This window comes from Marmota monax, unplaced genomic scaffold (assembly GCF_021218885.2).
Source record: "Marmota monax isolate L192 unplaced genomic scaffold, Marmota_monax_Labrador192_F-V1.1 WCK01_AAM20220418_F8-fsc00082, whole genome shotgun sequence".
NCBI classification, from domain to species: Eukaryota; Metazoa; Chordata; class Mammalia; order Rodentia; family Sciuridae; genus Marmota; species Marmota monax.
Genome location: NW_026695207.1, coordinates 3,429,522 through 3,443,536, shown reverse-complemented (window position 1 = coordinate 3,443,536; position 14,015 = coordinate 3,429,522). Strand labels below are relative to the sequence as shown.

Here is a 14,015-nt window from a genome sequence, read left to right as displayed (position 1 = left end):
CCTACTAAAACAAACGAAGTGAAGTTAGTGACCGAAACAGAAAACTGCAAGTCATTTGTGAACACGTGCATACCAATGTTCTGTGGTGAGAAGCGCTCTTTGAGGATGTCCACAAAGTCACTTTTCATGATAACAGCAAATGCACTGCCGAGAGATACATTCAGGGGACAAAAATTAAAATCTCAAAGAATTATCCAACATGACTAAACCTTGTGATACTTACCAACTTAGTGGCTGTGGAACTTCAACTTTCTGACCATCCACCTCCAGGTCTTCCAATTCCTTGAAATACTTGTTCTTCAAGCAATGGAGAATTTCTTTTGCATGGCTATTAAAAAACAAGCAAGCTTCATACACTGCAGTCTTTAATACTTCATGTGTTTTAAAACTGAAACCAACTGCATGGAGAGAAGATGTTCCTCAGCCATTGCCTTTACACCACATTCCTTAAAAATTTATGAACAATATTTATGAATCACTAAATGCCTTCCTTGCATTTATTACTTGCGGCTCATTTTTACTTGCATCTCATCTTAGAAAGCTCTTAACTACAGTGATTGGAAATAAACACCTAGCTATATCAGGCAAATTCAATGTCATATATTCTCTTGTTGCAAAGGCAGGATCCTCAGCTCACCAATTCCTCACCAAACCTTTCCCTCTGGCCACCAAATGCAATGCCTCCTTGACCTATACTTATTTCACTAACCCCTGAGCCCCTGGTCAATATTTCCTGAATGCAAACGGCCGGAAAGAGGCAGCTCTGCGGCGCTCCAACATTCCCCGGAGGAACCCCTGGGCCTGGACCTGCCGGCAGCCCTACCTCTTGTAGCCAGTAATTCTCAAAGTGGCCGGAAGGGGTTCCCGGAGTGCGCCCATGAACTGGTCCCACTCGCCCTCGGGCACGATCTTGAGCTCCTGGTAGTAGTGCTCGAACAGCTTGTTCTCCTTGACGATCTCGGGGTACCCGCCTTCCCAGCCCTGGGGAGCAAACGGGAGTCTAAGCAGGGCGCAAGGAGCCTCCCCTCGCCGGCGCCCGCGGGCCCGGGGGTCGGGAGGACCAGGCGGCGCCCGGCCCGCCGCGCCCGGCTCCTACCGCCTCGCTGCGCTTCCCGCCGCCCTCGGCGCCGTCCTCCACGCCCTCCGGCCGCTGCTGCTGCTGGAGCCGCCGACCCCGCGCCCGCCGCCCCATGGCCCACGCGGCCGCGCACGCTGCGCGCAGACACCGGCCCGCCAGGCCGTGACGCTCAGGACTTCCGGCCTGTGCCCAAGGCCCCCGTGAGGGTGGGCCTGGTCCTTTCAGGGGTCATCAAGAAATGTGCCCAAAGCGCCACAACCCGTCCTCCCGGAAAACGAGCGCGAGAGAAACGCAGCACGCCGCAAGGAAGAGAGGCTCTTGAGAGGAGCTCCAAACACGTCTTTATGAGAAGCACGCCGCTCTCTCCCAAGCGCAGGCATCTCCGCGGACCGCCTGGGAACGGCGCGTGCGCAGAGCAATGCGGGACCCCGTGGAGGGTGCTCCTGCAGCCCTGGAGTAGGCGTGGAGAGGAGGGCTCTGAGTGCGGGGGCGGGGCTCCGGTCGCGTGGGGGCGCGGCCGGCTGTATGGGCGGGGTTTCGCGAGGGCCAGGGCGCTGCTCCAGTGGTGTGGGCAAGGGCCGTCGGAATACGCGGGCGGGAGGGCGTGGCTCCGGCTTGTGGGCGGGGCTCCAGTTGTGTGGGCGTGGCGCGCTGGGTCCGCCGGTTTGGCGGGTCCTACTGGCCGGCTGGGTGGCGGAGCAGGTGGCTGGTCCCACTCCCGGACCCCTGCTTCTACCGCGGGCCCGGAGGAGGCTGAGTCGTAGGCGGCGCGCAGGCTTTGCGTAACCAGGCCGCCCGCCCCCTTCTGCCGCCCTATATGGCACCCGCCGCCGCTTCCTGGCATGGAGCGAGCGGCCGCCTGCCGGGATGGAGCTGGCGGAGCCGCGCCTGCTGGACGCGCTCGCCTGCCTAGAGTGCTTCCTGGGCGCCCTGGGCTTCGTGTGGATCTTGCTGGTGGGCGCTCCCTATGGCCGCTACTCACCGCAGTGGCGGGGCCGCCGCCTTCCCGCGAAGACCGCCTGGGTCCTGCAGGAGCTGCCCTCGCTGGTCTGGCCGCTCTGCGAGTGCGTTCGCGCGTCCTCGGAGCGCCTCCGCAGCTGGCCCAACCGCATCCTCCTGGCCATGTTCATCGTCCACTATGTGCACCGGTAACGTCCCCCGCTGCCGCGCGCTGCGCCGGCGGTGCGGCTCCCTGTATCCCGCGACCCCGGAGTTAGTTCAGAAATACTGGGGGTTGGTCCGGAAAAGACGTGCGACGGTTAGAAAGGGCAGAAAAGGCGAGATGGGAAAAGGCGTTGGGACTTTGACCTGGGAAGTGACAGTCTCACATGGATTGAGTTCCTCTGGAGGTAGTCTGCAGTTTCTGACCCCAAGACATGGCGCTGGTTGCCTTAAATCACTATTGCAGTTGTGTTACCCTTTGGGATGTTTGTCCCTGGTGGAACGTTTCCCCTAGTCAGATGACCCCGCTGCAACTAGAGAACCTGGTCCAAAAATTTATACTCGCACACCAATTCAGACTTTCTCCAGCACCTTATGCAAGGACTATGGGGATGGCTTTCCAGGCAAGGACCCTAAACACATCTTAAGAGTGACTTTTAATTTGGGGGGAGTGGGGGGCAGTTGTGAAGATTTTTTAAATGATTATCTGAAGTCTTTAGGTCTAATAAGTTGGGGTTTGTCTGGCTTTTAAACAGCTAAAGCAAATAATTGACCAGAAATTTTAAATCAAAATGTTAATGTTTTCATTCAGGCTCTGAAAAACTGCACAGTTAAAACAATGTGCCTGCATCTGAGAAGGCTGAGTTCAGCTGCTGTTGGAAAATAGGCAGGTTAAGCAACCTCTCTGATTTTTGGAACCTACCTTAAAACACCCACCTCCTAGAAAGGTTGAGAGAATTCAACTTGTGTGTGTTTACAAGACTTTTTTCTCTGCTGGTGTCTTACATTCCACTGGAGGAAAAGGACAGAGTTTCAGATCCAGTGACCAGAACAGGTGGCTGGGACCCAGAGGGCTTGCTGTACAGGAGTTAACTGGAGACAGGCACATTACACCTGACCAACTGCCTCTAAGCTCTCATTGCAGGAACGTTAAACCAGGCCAGAGTTGAACAAAGGCTAAGTGAGTACTATGTAATTTAGGCTCCTAAAGAGTATTCTGTTAAGCAGAGTTATTGTCAGGCTGCTTGATCTATTTTTTTGTTATGTGATAGAGCTTTACTGCAATTTTAATATCAATGAGACTCCTGTCTATATATACTTTTCCATAAATTCATCAGAACTTGTGTTTCTCTACTGGATAAAAGCGAGCTCTGGAGTCAGACTGTTAGATATGTTGACCTAAATAACAGATATTCTCCAAAGATTAATAAATTTGAGAATAGCAGAGCATTGCAATGAAGTCTGTGGATATGCTTCCCTGGGGGAAGTTTTCAAGACAACAAAACAAGGATTTATGTGAAATATTTTCCAACAATGGTGCTTGGCTACAAAGGTCAACAACAAGGGTAGTATCAGCACAAGAATAAACAATTGTTGGACAGACATCCTTGCAGAAGTTATATTTTGGGTAAGGTTGTGGTGGCCATTGTTCAAAGTTGTAGGTCTGGCAGTCTTTTTGCTGGTTCTTGGTACTGGGCATGTATACATGAGATCTCCTTCCTCAAAGCCATCTGCTGCATGATCTGCTGGTGGTGTTTATCAGCTGTATGATCTGCTAGTGGTGTTGTTAGGACTTGACAGAAGTGACTTGTTGCTGATTTAACACTTTCACATTTCTCCCTTTGGGTCAGGCTTTTTCTCTGAGAGCATTGCCACTCGATCATCATGGACTTGGGTTTGATTGTTCTTAGGTGCCAGGACTAGCCTGTCTGGTTGTTGGTTTGGTCTAGTCTGTCAACACTGAGTAAAGAGTAGTTGAGAAGTCTGTCAACATATGACCATATTTTAGCCACATCTGAGCGATAGATAAAGAGGTTTAGAAAAAGTGAATCTCAGACTGTTTAACTGAGTCCGCTATTAGTCATTTTTTTCTCCCTATTTTGTAGACATTGGCTATCATCAAAGTCCTGGGCCATCATTATTCTGTTGTACTTCTGTAGAAAGTTGTCAAGCAATAGGTATGAATTCAAAGTGAAATAATATAAAACAAATCCAACAAATCCAATTACATAACAATTTAGGGGCCTTGAACCAAGGCATGTGTGAGGCCCTGGATTTGATCCCCAGTGCCACACACACACACACACACACACACACAAACACACAAAATTAAATGTCCAATGGGAACTGTTGTAACCATTGAGCCTATTCGCTTATTTCTCTTATTTTGTATGGTTGGGTCTCAATATTCACAAAAGGATTTATCCAGATACAACATGTGGTATTACCACTGGCACAGATAATTTTATCATTCAATAGCCTGTAGCTAGGTTGAATTGAGAGCGTTATTAAAACGGACAATTAGAATAAGTTGAACGAAAAGTTGAGTTGGGGATGTTGCCAGAGCTACCTTCTAGGTGAAGTAAAGGATTCCTTAGATTCTGCCAGGTTACTTACAGTAGGGAGATTGTGAAATATTAACTACAACAGTATCCTATCGTGTGATAGCAACAAGGAAAGATTCAGAGGGCAAGGACACTGCATTGTGATAGGGAGAATTGTTCCACCATCTTGGGAAAAGCTGCCCCCAGGCTGACCAGCCAAACTTCTCATATTGATTTGTAGTTGGAGTCTCTGGTTAAAGCATCAGGTGGTTTGATAAACTTGCTGTGAAGCCTATACATCAAACACAAGGCTTATTTCTTGAAATTTGTATCAAGCTGCATCGTTTCAGCTTTTAGCTCTTTAGAAAAGAGCAGTTCCCGTTCTTAGTTGGAGAATTGTAGCCAGATATTAGGGAAAAAGCTAGGATGATTTAGGATCTAGTCCCATCTAGAGGTAAATAGTAGGAACCCGAAAACAATGAATAAAGATGCAGTCTAATAGTGAGTGTACTGTAGTTTGCTTCTGAAACATAATTTTGTACTTGCAGTCTTACCAAAATTGGAGCAAAAGTAATCAAAGAAAAACTAATTATTTTGCAAAATAAGCTTAGTCTTACCAATTTGGATTATTTACATTAGCTCAGCAGGACATGTGAGTTGCCATATTGTAATCTCAGATTTTGAACCCTCTGAAGGTAGGCTTCAGGTTTCACATGTAGCACCACGATGCCTTAGAGTCCCAGGGACTACAGAAGAGTGACAGTTTTTATTTGCTCACTATAAGGCTGGGAACCCTTGAAGCCGGGAATTCTACACATATTTTCAAATATGGCATTCCAATTGAAGCCATTGTTCCCATCTGTAGACTATAAAGAGAACAGATTCTTACTAAACTTGTACAAATTACTATATTTGCATAAAAAATAAAAGTATGATTAGTTTCTGAATGTTTGAAGTACCAGGTAGGGAAGAAAAATGTGTTTCTGTGTTCACAAAAGCGTACTTTACTAAATTGCTGTAGACTATAAGAAAGATGTTTTCTCAAATCTAGAAGACAAAAGCATTTAAGTTAAAAAGCCAAAAACTATTTAAATAAAAGATGTAAAAATGTGTAAATTGTATCAGTTTAGTCCATCTCACATGAGGGGTCCGATTCAGTTTGATCTTGGCTAGTGGTTTCATGAGCCCCTCAGTTTCTTCATTGAGTCCTGGAAATTCCTGTTGATTCCATTGATCTTCAGGAGTGCTCTTTAGAGTATTGGTGTGTTAATGCTCAATGATTGCAATCGTGTAGGAAAGAATCAGAATGGGGGATGACAAGAGACTTAGAATAGCCTGCTTAGCATCCTGACAAGAGTTCAGCAGAGGATGAGGAAGTAGTGATTTTCATCACATACAGGATTTTAAAATACAATCAGGACTGTCAGCATGACTGACACTAGGAATATCAGAATTCATAAATTTTACATCAGTAATCTGTCCATACAAATATAACTTTAAAAAGATTTAGCATTGCTTTATTATTTAAAGTGTTTCCCATTCAACCCAACGTTCCAGGTAAGCAGAGTTGGTTTATTACAAAATAAGGTTTGTTTCCCTTTGAGGATGTTTGGTGGCCTGTGTTAGTCAGTTTTCCATCCCTGGGACAAAATACCTGACCTAAGCAACTCACAAGGAGGATAAGTTTATGGTTTAAGGTTCAGAGATTCAGTTCATGGTCAGTTGACCACGAAGCATTGGGTCTGTGTGAGGCAGAATATCATGGCAGAGCAAGTGGAGGGGGCAGCAAAGAGAGAGGGCAGGGCCCTGGTCGCACTCTCCCTTTACGTAAGTTCCCAGTGACCTTCCTTCCACTAGGCCCTGCCATCTAAAGGTTCCAGCACCTCCCAGGGGTACCATCAGCTGGGGACCAAGTCTTTAGCACATGGACCATTAGGGGACACTCGAGATCCACAGCCCAGCTGGAAAATCTCCGTTAACTCTACGTGAAAAGACTCATTTAGAACTTTGATTCTGGGCAGAATGCTCCACATGTCAATATTTTAGAAACATTCAAGCAAAATAGGGTTAATATCAATATCAAATAATAATCAATTATTGTTAAACGAGAATGACAAGTAAAATAATTCAATAGCAAATAGATGTGGAAAAAAAAAGAGGGCCAATTTTCCTAAGTAACCAAAAACTTATAAAGACACCATGAAACACAGGAAATCGTCTTTTTTTTATATATATTTATTATTTTTTTTTTTTGGTTATAGTTGGACGCAATACCTTTATTTATTTTTATGTGGTGCTGAGGATCAAATCCAGGGCCTCGCACGTGCTACGCGAATGCTCTACTGCTGAGCCACAACCCCAGCCCAGGAAATTATCTTGATATAACAAAATCTTTGTTTCTCAGGTTGGTTGCCAAAAGGTAGGAAAAAGATCCTCCCGTGGTGTGCTTGCTTCTGTTGGTAAGCCTGGGAAGGTACCTGGAAGTCAAGCCTGGTGAGAAGGTGCTGGGGATTAATTAGAGCCTGGAGGAGCATGTGTTGCACTCCAAGAGTGCAAGTCATAGTGACAAGTGAGAACCAGCTCCGTTTGCAGTACCCCACGCTTCTCAGCACCTCTCATGGAGGTGCATGAAGTCATCTGGTTTCAGGACAGTATGTCAGGAAAACACATTGTTAGCACCAGGCTGCAGTAGCTGAGCCAGGGCTGGGGAGGAAATCAGAATCCCACAGGAGCTGACTCAAAGCTAAGAGGTACAAAATCCAGCGGAGACTACAAGACCAGAAAAGTTGCCCTGCAGGAGATGGTCGAAATTATAAAGACATCAATTTCAGAATTAGAAATTGAAACCTAGTGCAGGTGGCCGTAGCTCAGTGGTAGAGAACGTGCCTGGAAGGGCCTGGGTTGAATCCCCAGCACTCTAAAGGAAACAGAGAAGAGCTCCTGTGCATCTTCATGGAGAACAGATGGGCATTTCCAGAAAAACCTATTGCTTCAAACAGAACAGTAGATTCTGGTTTTGTATTGGTGTGTTAATGCTCAAGTTTTAGAAAAACCTGTGAACGTTTTTCTCTACTTAGCGCCAACTTATCATACACAAAGTTTCTCTCGTAAGATTCATCCTTCTCAAACCTCCCACTCCACCATCTGCCCAGACCCGCTTCATCTCTAGCTTTGCCCTGTATTTATTTTTTCCCATTCTGGAACAATCTAGTTGATACCAAAAGCTTGGTCCTTGTCCCCAATGCTTAGGACAAAGTTTTAAGAAAACAGAAAAAAAGAGTTTAATTGCTTTACTAGCAGACGGGGAGGCAAGGGGCTCTGTCATAGAGGCTGCCGTTCTCACTGCCAGGGGAACAGAGGGCTCACAAGGGGCTGCGGGTGGCTGTTCTCCCAGCATCATTATTAGCAGATCCAATTACTGGTTGACATGCTAGGTCTAGAGTTTCTTTAAGCTTGTGGATAGCGAGCACACTCACAGTAGGACAGGAGGAAGGGTACCCCTGCTTCCCGGCAGCTGGGGAGGGATTGAGGGAAAGAGGGAGCAAAACCTGCCGGTTTTAAAACAAGCCCCCAGTGGTTGAGCAGCAGGGTTTACCTTCAGAAGATGAAAAGGACCCTGTTACGTGACAGAGGCCCTGTGCACAGGGTTCTGCTTGGACCACAACTTCATCCTCCCACACAGAATTCCCTCTCCCCTGTCCCACCCCTCTCTCACACACACATACACTATGCATGTATCATTTTAACTTATCAAAAGTGCATCCTGATACCTACCCCTGTTTTCACATCTCTTTCCAACTTGTATGTTCCTTTCTGTCTTGTTTTTATTTCCTTCCTTAAATTTACATTTTGAAAAGCTTTTTTAAAAACACTCCCTTTTAGACATGAACTTAATTTGTCATCAATCCATCTTAATTTTCTTACATTCTTTGCATATAGAATTACAGTTTTAATAATTTTTAATTCTTACTAGCTTTAGTTTCCAGTGAAGACCCAAAAGGAAAGCAGTCAGTCTTGAATTGTTTGTTTTCGACCAGATTTACGTCTAGAAACACCTGCTCCCTCCCACTTGTTCGGTGTGGAACAGGGACATGAGGATAAAGGCTTCTCTGTGGAGACAGGTTTAGACTTTTATGAGTATCTTACTTAATTCCACGTAACTTTAACATTCCAAGTTACAGGGAAAGTTCACTTATAAACATTTATCTCATTTACGTTCACCTTATGAAAACTTGGAAGTTGCTGCACCTGACACACAGAACAGTGGATGTTGCATTGCGCTCTTGTTCACACATTTATTTTTAGGTAAAACTTACACCTCATGACCTTAAGCATCTCACGGAGAAACCCCAGCAAGGATGTATGCTAACACAGTTCAGAGGACACTTTCATTTTTACTGATCATTGTGCCACATCCTAATTTCTGTAGAGCTCCACAGAAGTGACTCCATTTTGATTCTGACGGCCTTTACAACCCATCACTTGTGACCTGGGGGAAGTTACTGAACCATGTGCGCCAGGGTTTCCCCACCTCAAAACAGGCACAGGGATGGCGCTGCCTGGCATGCATATTACACCAGGTGAGTCCCTGGACTGCCTGTGTGGAAGGACCCATCCAGTGCTCAGTACTTGGCATCAGTACTTGGCCTCGCTGTGTGATGGGCACATCCTGCATGTACTCTGCATGGTTCATGCACACGGCTGCCAGCTGCAGTGCCAGTGAAGACCTCTGAAGGCGTGGCATTGGAAACTAAGGGGGCACTTCGTAGAGTCTTGTGTCAGTGTAGGCCTTGGGATGGGAGGCATCACTCAAATGGAAGAGTGAACACTGACTGCCCCCCAAAGACCCAGAGTCGTCCCTAGAGTGGTAGAACCTGAATAGATCCTTGGGCGCAGGCAAGACTGCACAGAACAGGTGTGGGACCAGGGCTGCTGAATGCGGGAGTGCTGGTATTGAAGCCCCTGATCCCTGGACTAGTGGGTTAAAACGCCATTCCAAGAGGATTTGCTGGGCCAGGTGTAGTTTTTAAAACTGCTGTATATGTTGCACAGAGCCCATGTGGTTCAGGGACACTTATGTTGTCCAAAAAGACAAGAACATTTTCTGTCTTATCCAAGCAACTAACTTATTAAATAGTCATATGACCCGAGTCGGCGAGAACTTGGAAGAGACCTGGGGTGGAAACAGCATTCGGCACTGGTGATAAGCCCTCTTCGCTGGCCTTGCAAACTTTAGAGAGCCCCTCCACCTGGACAGAGCACCACAGATGATACAGGACCCAGCACAAGAACAGAAGAAACCAAGCCCAGGTGGGCACGGGGACACCAAGAGGGCAGCAGGAGGGCTGAGGTCTAGAACGAGGTCCTGGGGCTGGCCACAGGCAGGGGCATCCAGTGGTGGCTGCAGAATGACAGTTCTTCCAAGAGCCAGTGACAGAACCTGGACAAGGAAGATGGACCATAATCTCAAAGAGGGAGGGCAAGTAAGGGGCGGGCGTGTTTATTTCTAGGATAAGGGACCCTGCCTGCTGATGTGCTTGCCAAAAGACCTTGGCAGGATCTTTTGACCGGAATACCAGGGAATAAAGGGCAGCCTGCCTGGAAGGGGAGAGGGTATGGTGTGATGAGGAGCGATCTGTGGAGGGCCTGTCTAGTCCCCCAAGGATGGCAAAGGACTTTTGGGGGGATGTCTTTAATATGTGACATGCAGTGGCCCTCAGTAGTTGTAGCTGTCCCCTGCATTCTGTCTGTGCTGAGGCCTCCTCCTCCTGCCCCCAGGGTTTGGGTCTTGAGGACAGACACAGCTTCCTCCCCTCTGTCCTGGGTCTTTCTGAGCAAGGAACAGTGTCTGATGTGCTGCCAGCTACCTCAGACAGGTGCTTCCTCACGGCCTCTTAGCTGGCCTCCCAGGTTTTCATGTAGGTGAGTGCATGAGGATTACGTGAGTGACCTTGACCCCAAGCATCAGTAATGAGGGTGGCGTCTGCCTAAGATGAAGCACTCTAAAGTTGGGCAGGCATCTTGCCCAGGGTTTCCTGTGCGGGATGGAGTGGCTCCTGTCACGCTGTGGTCTGGTGGAGTCGCCCTGCCCAGGGGGCCTCCTGGTGGGCAGCCAGTGGGCAGGCAGAACCCTCCCTCTGCTCTCCTGCTTGCCTGAGACTGAGCTCGGGTTGCAGCAGCACTCCCTCCGCTGCCTCCCTGTGCTCATTCGGTCCCCAGCCCTCTCCTCTGCCTCCATGCTCTTCTCTCCTGGGCCAGCGGCCTAGCCAGCTCCTCCTCACCTGCTCTCTCTCCTGCTGGACTTCCTCCTCTTCCCCCTGCTCGTTCTCCACTGTCACCTCTAAACCTGGTCACCTGACATTGGCAGTGGTGTCCTGGTGGTACTACTCCAGCTCACCGCAGCTCTGCATGTGTCCCTGGGTAGCTGCTGGCTCCACAGACTCATGCTCTGCATCGCCTCCTGCTGGCCAGATCAGCTGGGGCCTTACCTGACCAGCTGCTCTGGCTCACGGCTCTCCCCTCCCACCCTCAGCACTGACTTTATCAGGGGGTTATTTCTTCACTGAGCTACAAAAAGGCTGAGCACGAGGTACTGATGCCATGGCTCTCCCTTGGTGGCCACCTTTATTATGGCTGGCTGTGGTCAGAGGTCTTCAAATGGCCCCAGTATGCAGGGGTTCAAATGCCCAAGTCCTGACATCTACACCAAGGTCTGTTCTCAGCCATAGCCACGTGGATCTTGATTCTCTTATTCCTGATTTTGGTGCCTTCAAGAATCTTACCTGCTTCTGACTCATGTTTCTCCTATGAAACTTAATGTCCCTTCAGAGAAACCTCAGTGTTTTGTTTTTTGCTTTTTGTTTGTTTGCTACTAGGGATTGAACCCAAGGACACTGACCCTCATCCCCAGCCCTTTAATTTTCTTAATTTTTTATTTTGAGACAATGTCTCCCTAAGTTGCTCAGGACCTCACTAAGTTGCTGAGGCTGGCCTTGAACTTGCCTCCTAAATCGCGAGTACCACCATGCCACTTTTAAACATGTCATGTGACATTTGTGATGCTAAAAAAGCAGGGAACTGAGAGAGTATTAAACTAAGGGTATTTAAGGGTATCAAAAGATAAATGTGAGTGCACTGAATTTTCAAAGACTATTTGAGCAGACAACAATTCATGAATCAGATAGCTTCAACTCCCAGGTGGTTAGGGCCCCCCTGAAGGGGCATGAAGGGAAAACTTTTATTAAGTGTCCCAGAAGCAAGACAAAGAAAATATTTGATTGTTTAGAGTGGACAGTCCCTTGTTAGCGGTTAGTTGGTGGTTTCTGATTGGTCAAATCTCCTGTTAGTAGTTAGGTGATGATTTCTGATTGGTTGAGTTTCCAGTTAGAGGTTAGTTGGTAGTTTCTAGTTGGTCAAGTCTAATTTTTAACTGTTTATACTGAACTGGGTTTGGTTTTGTGTATAAGAATCCTAAGAACTGGAACTGTTTGAGCCTAATGTCTTCCCAGTTAATTGTGTGTATCAAGGCATACTGACTCCTCTGCCCTGACCTTGTGGATCCCAATGATCTGAGGGAGAAAAATATCTTTTATGCTAAGTGTAGAAGCGTGAAAAACAAAATATTCATTGTGACCATAATGTTGCCTTGAAAAAGCCAAGTGCATATTTAAGTCTTACATAGTGAGATCTGTGCAGTTTCACCATTACTGCAGAAGTGTCCAATGTCAGGCCTGTTGAGAGCTTAGATGTCAGTTTGTTGAGGAAAAAAAGTAATAGCATTATTATCTGTTTTAAAGTTAAAAATGGTTAAATCTAGGCTGTGATAGTGGTTCAGTGGTAGAACACTTGCCTGGCATGCATGAGGCCAGCACAGCCCCCCCTCTCCCCCAAAAAAAGGACTGTCAGAATATGGTGACTAAGATGAGAGGGAGGACGCACTTCCCAGCAGTTCCCAGCACCAGACTTAGAAAGCATGAAGCTTGCTCCTCAGTGAAGTGGGTAACTAAGAGAAGTCACTGAAATTTAATACTGGACAGTAAAGAATCCCTATGGACACAGAAATTTTGAAACATTGGACATAATATAAGAAATAGCCCATTAGAGACGTGCCCCCTTAGCTGGGTGGAGGGGTGTGCAGGCGGAGGGAGGACAGCAGCATAAAAAAAAAAAAAGTGGCCTGTGGAATTCAGAGGGAGCTGATCTTAATGGACCAGAGTTGGTGGGGGAAGTTGTTGAGTGGAAAGCAACAAAAATCACTCAGCCCACAGGCATATAGCTCAGCGGGAGCCAGGGTGCGGTTGCTGTGACTGTAGACTGTACAGTGAACAATGTAGTAGACACCTTGTGTTTAATGCCTGATCTGGCTCCCGGTTTTTATTGTTGGTGCTGATGTCAAATGCTGGCCTCGGCATTCCTATAGAGGTGGCCATAAGTTTTATAGGTGTCGAAGTAGACACTGGACAGATCTTAGGCTGCACATGTGTTGCTGTCATGAGTGCTACCCCTGGCTCGCCCTCCCTCTAAGAAGGGCTGGGAGTGATCAGTACACTTCAGGTTCACAGAGTAAAGATTCTGCTGCTGAACAGTACTCACAGCTCAGCCAAGCAATAGCAAATCTAACACAAGATCTAGCCCCACCTGAACCTCAAAAATACTTCAACACATAGAACTAGGGAGACAAAAACCTCAAACCTCAAACAGGCCCCAAGTAGGAACAAATAGAAGGGGACCTCCGATCCTACTCCTGAACATCTGCCTGTACATCAGAAATAGAGAAGTCCCAAAAGAAAAAAGATAACCACACATAAAAGGACACATGTATAAAAAAGTAAGGGGAGTCCATCTCAATTGATGCGCAAGTTTGAGCTTTCTGAAAACTTGAGGAAACAGGCAAATCTCCCCCCCCAAAATTCACAGTACCCCATTAAAGGATCCCACAGATATGGAAGTGGATGAAATTTCAGAGGAACTCTAAAAAACAGATTATTAAAATATTCAATGAAGTTAAAGAAGAACTAAGGAATGAATTGAGAGAGCAAATATAGGAGATAAAAGACCATTTTGATAAAGAATTAGAGATTATGAAAAGAAACCAAGCAGAACGCCTAGAAATGGAGGACGTAATGAATCAAATTTAAAATTCACTTGAAGGCATCATCAACAGATTAGATTGTGTAAAAAATAGAACTGTAGATCTTCAGCAGAACTTCAGGCCTTGAAGACAGGGTATGTGATCTTGAATACACAGTATGCAATAAAGGAAAATAAAAATAAAAAACCATGATCAGAATATTCAAGAGCTCTGAGACAGCACGAAGAGAAGAAACCTGAGAGTCGCTGAGATAGAAGAGAACTCGGAGATACAGGCTAAAGGCATTAAGAACATTTTCAGTGAGATAGTAACGAAAAGCTTTCCATATATTAGAAATGAGCTAGGGTCCACAGATATATAT

At 46.7% G+C, this 14,015-nt stretch overlaps 2 protein-coding genes across 2 annotated transcripts in view; one reads left to right on the top strand and one right to left on the bottom strand.

The window, feature by feature from the left end:
- The window catches only part of Nsun2 (NOP2/Sun RNA methyltransferase 2), a 33,208-nt gene extending 31,953 nt beyond the window's left edge, over window positions 1–1,255 (bottom strand). The window contains exons 1-3 of the mRNA XM_046430363.2: window positions 1,097–1,255; window positions 824–981; window positions 224–328 (exon numbers count right to left, since the gene is read on the bottom strand). Coding sequence (XP_046286319.1) covers window positions 224–328; window positions 824–981; window positions 1,097–1,192 — 359 coding nt within the window. The 5' untranslated portion in view covers window positions 1,193–1,255. The remainder of the gene's footprint in view (window positions 1–223; window positions 329–823; window positions 982–1,096) is intronic.
- A 690-nt stretch (window positions 1,256–1,945) lies between these two features.
- The window catches only part of Srd5a1 (steroid 5 alpha-reductase 1), a 37,021-nt gene continuing 24,951 nt past the window's right edge, over window positions 1,946–14,015 (top strand). The window contains exon 1 of the mRNA XM_046430343.2: window positions 1,946–2,226. Within this exon, the coding sequence (XP_046286299.1) occupies window positions 1,946–2,226 (281 nt within the window). The remainder of the gene's footprint in view (window positions 2,227–14,015) is intronic.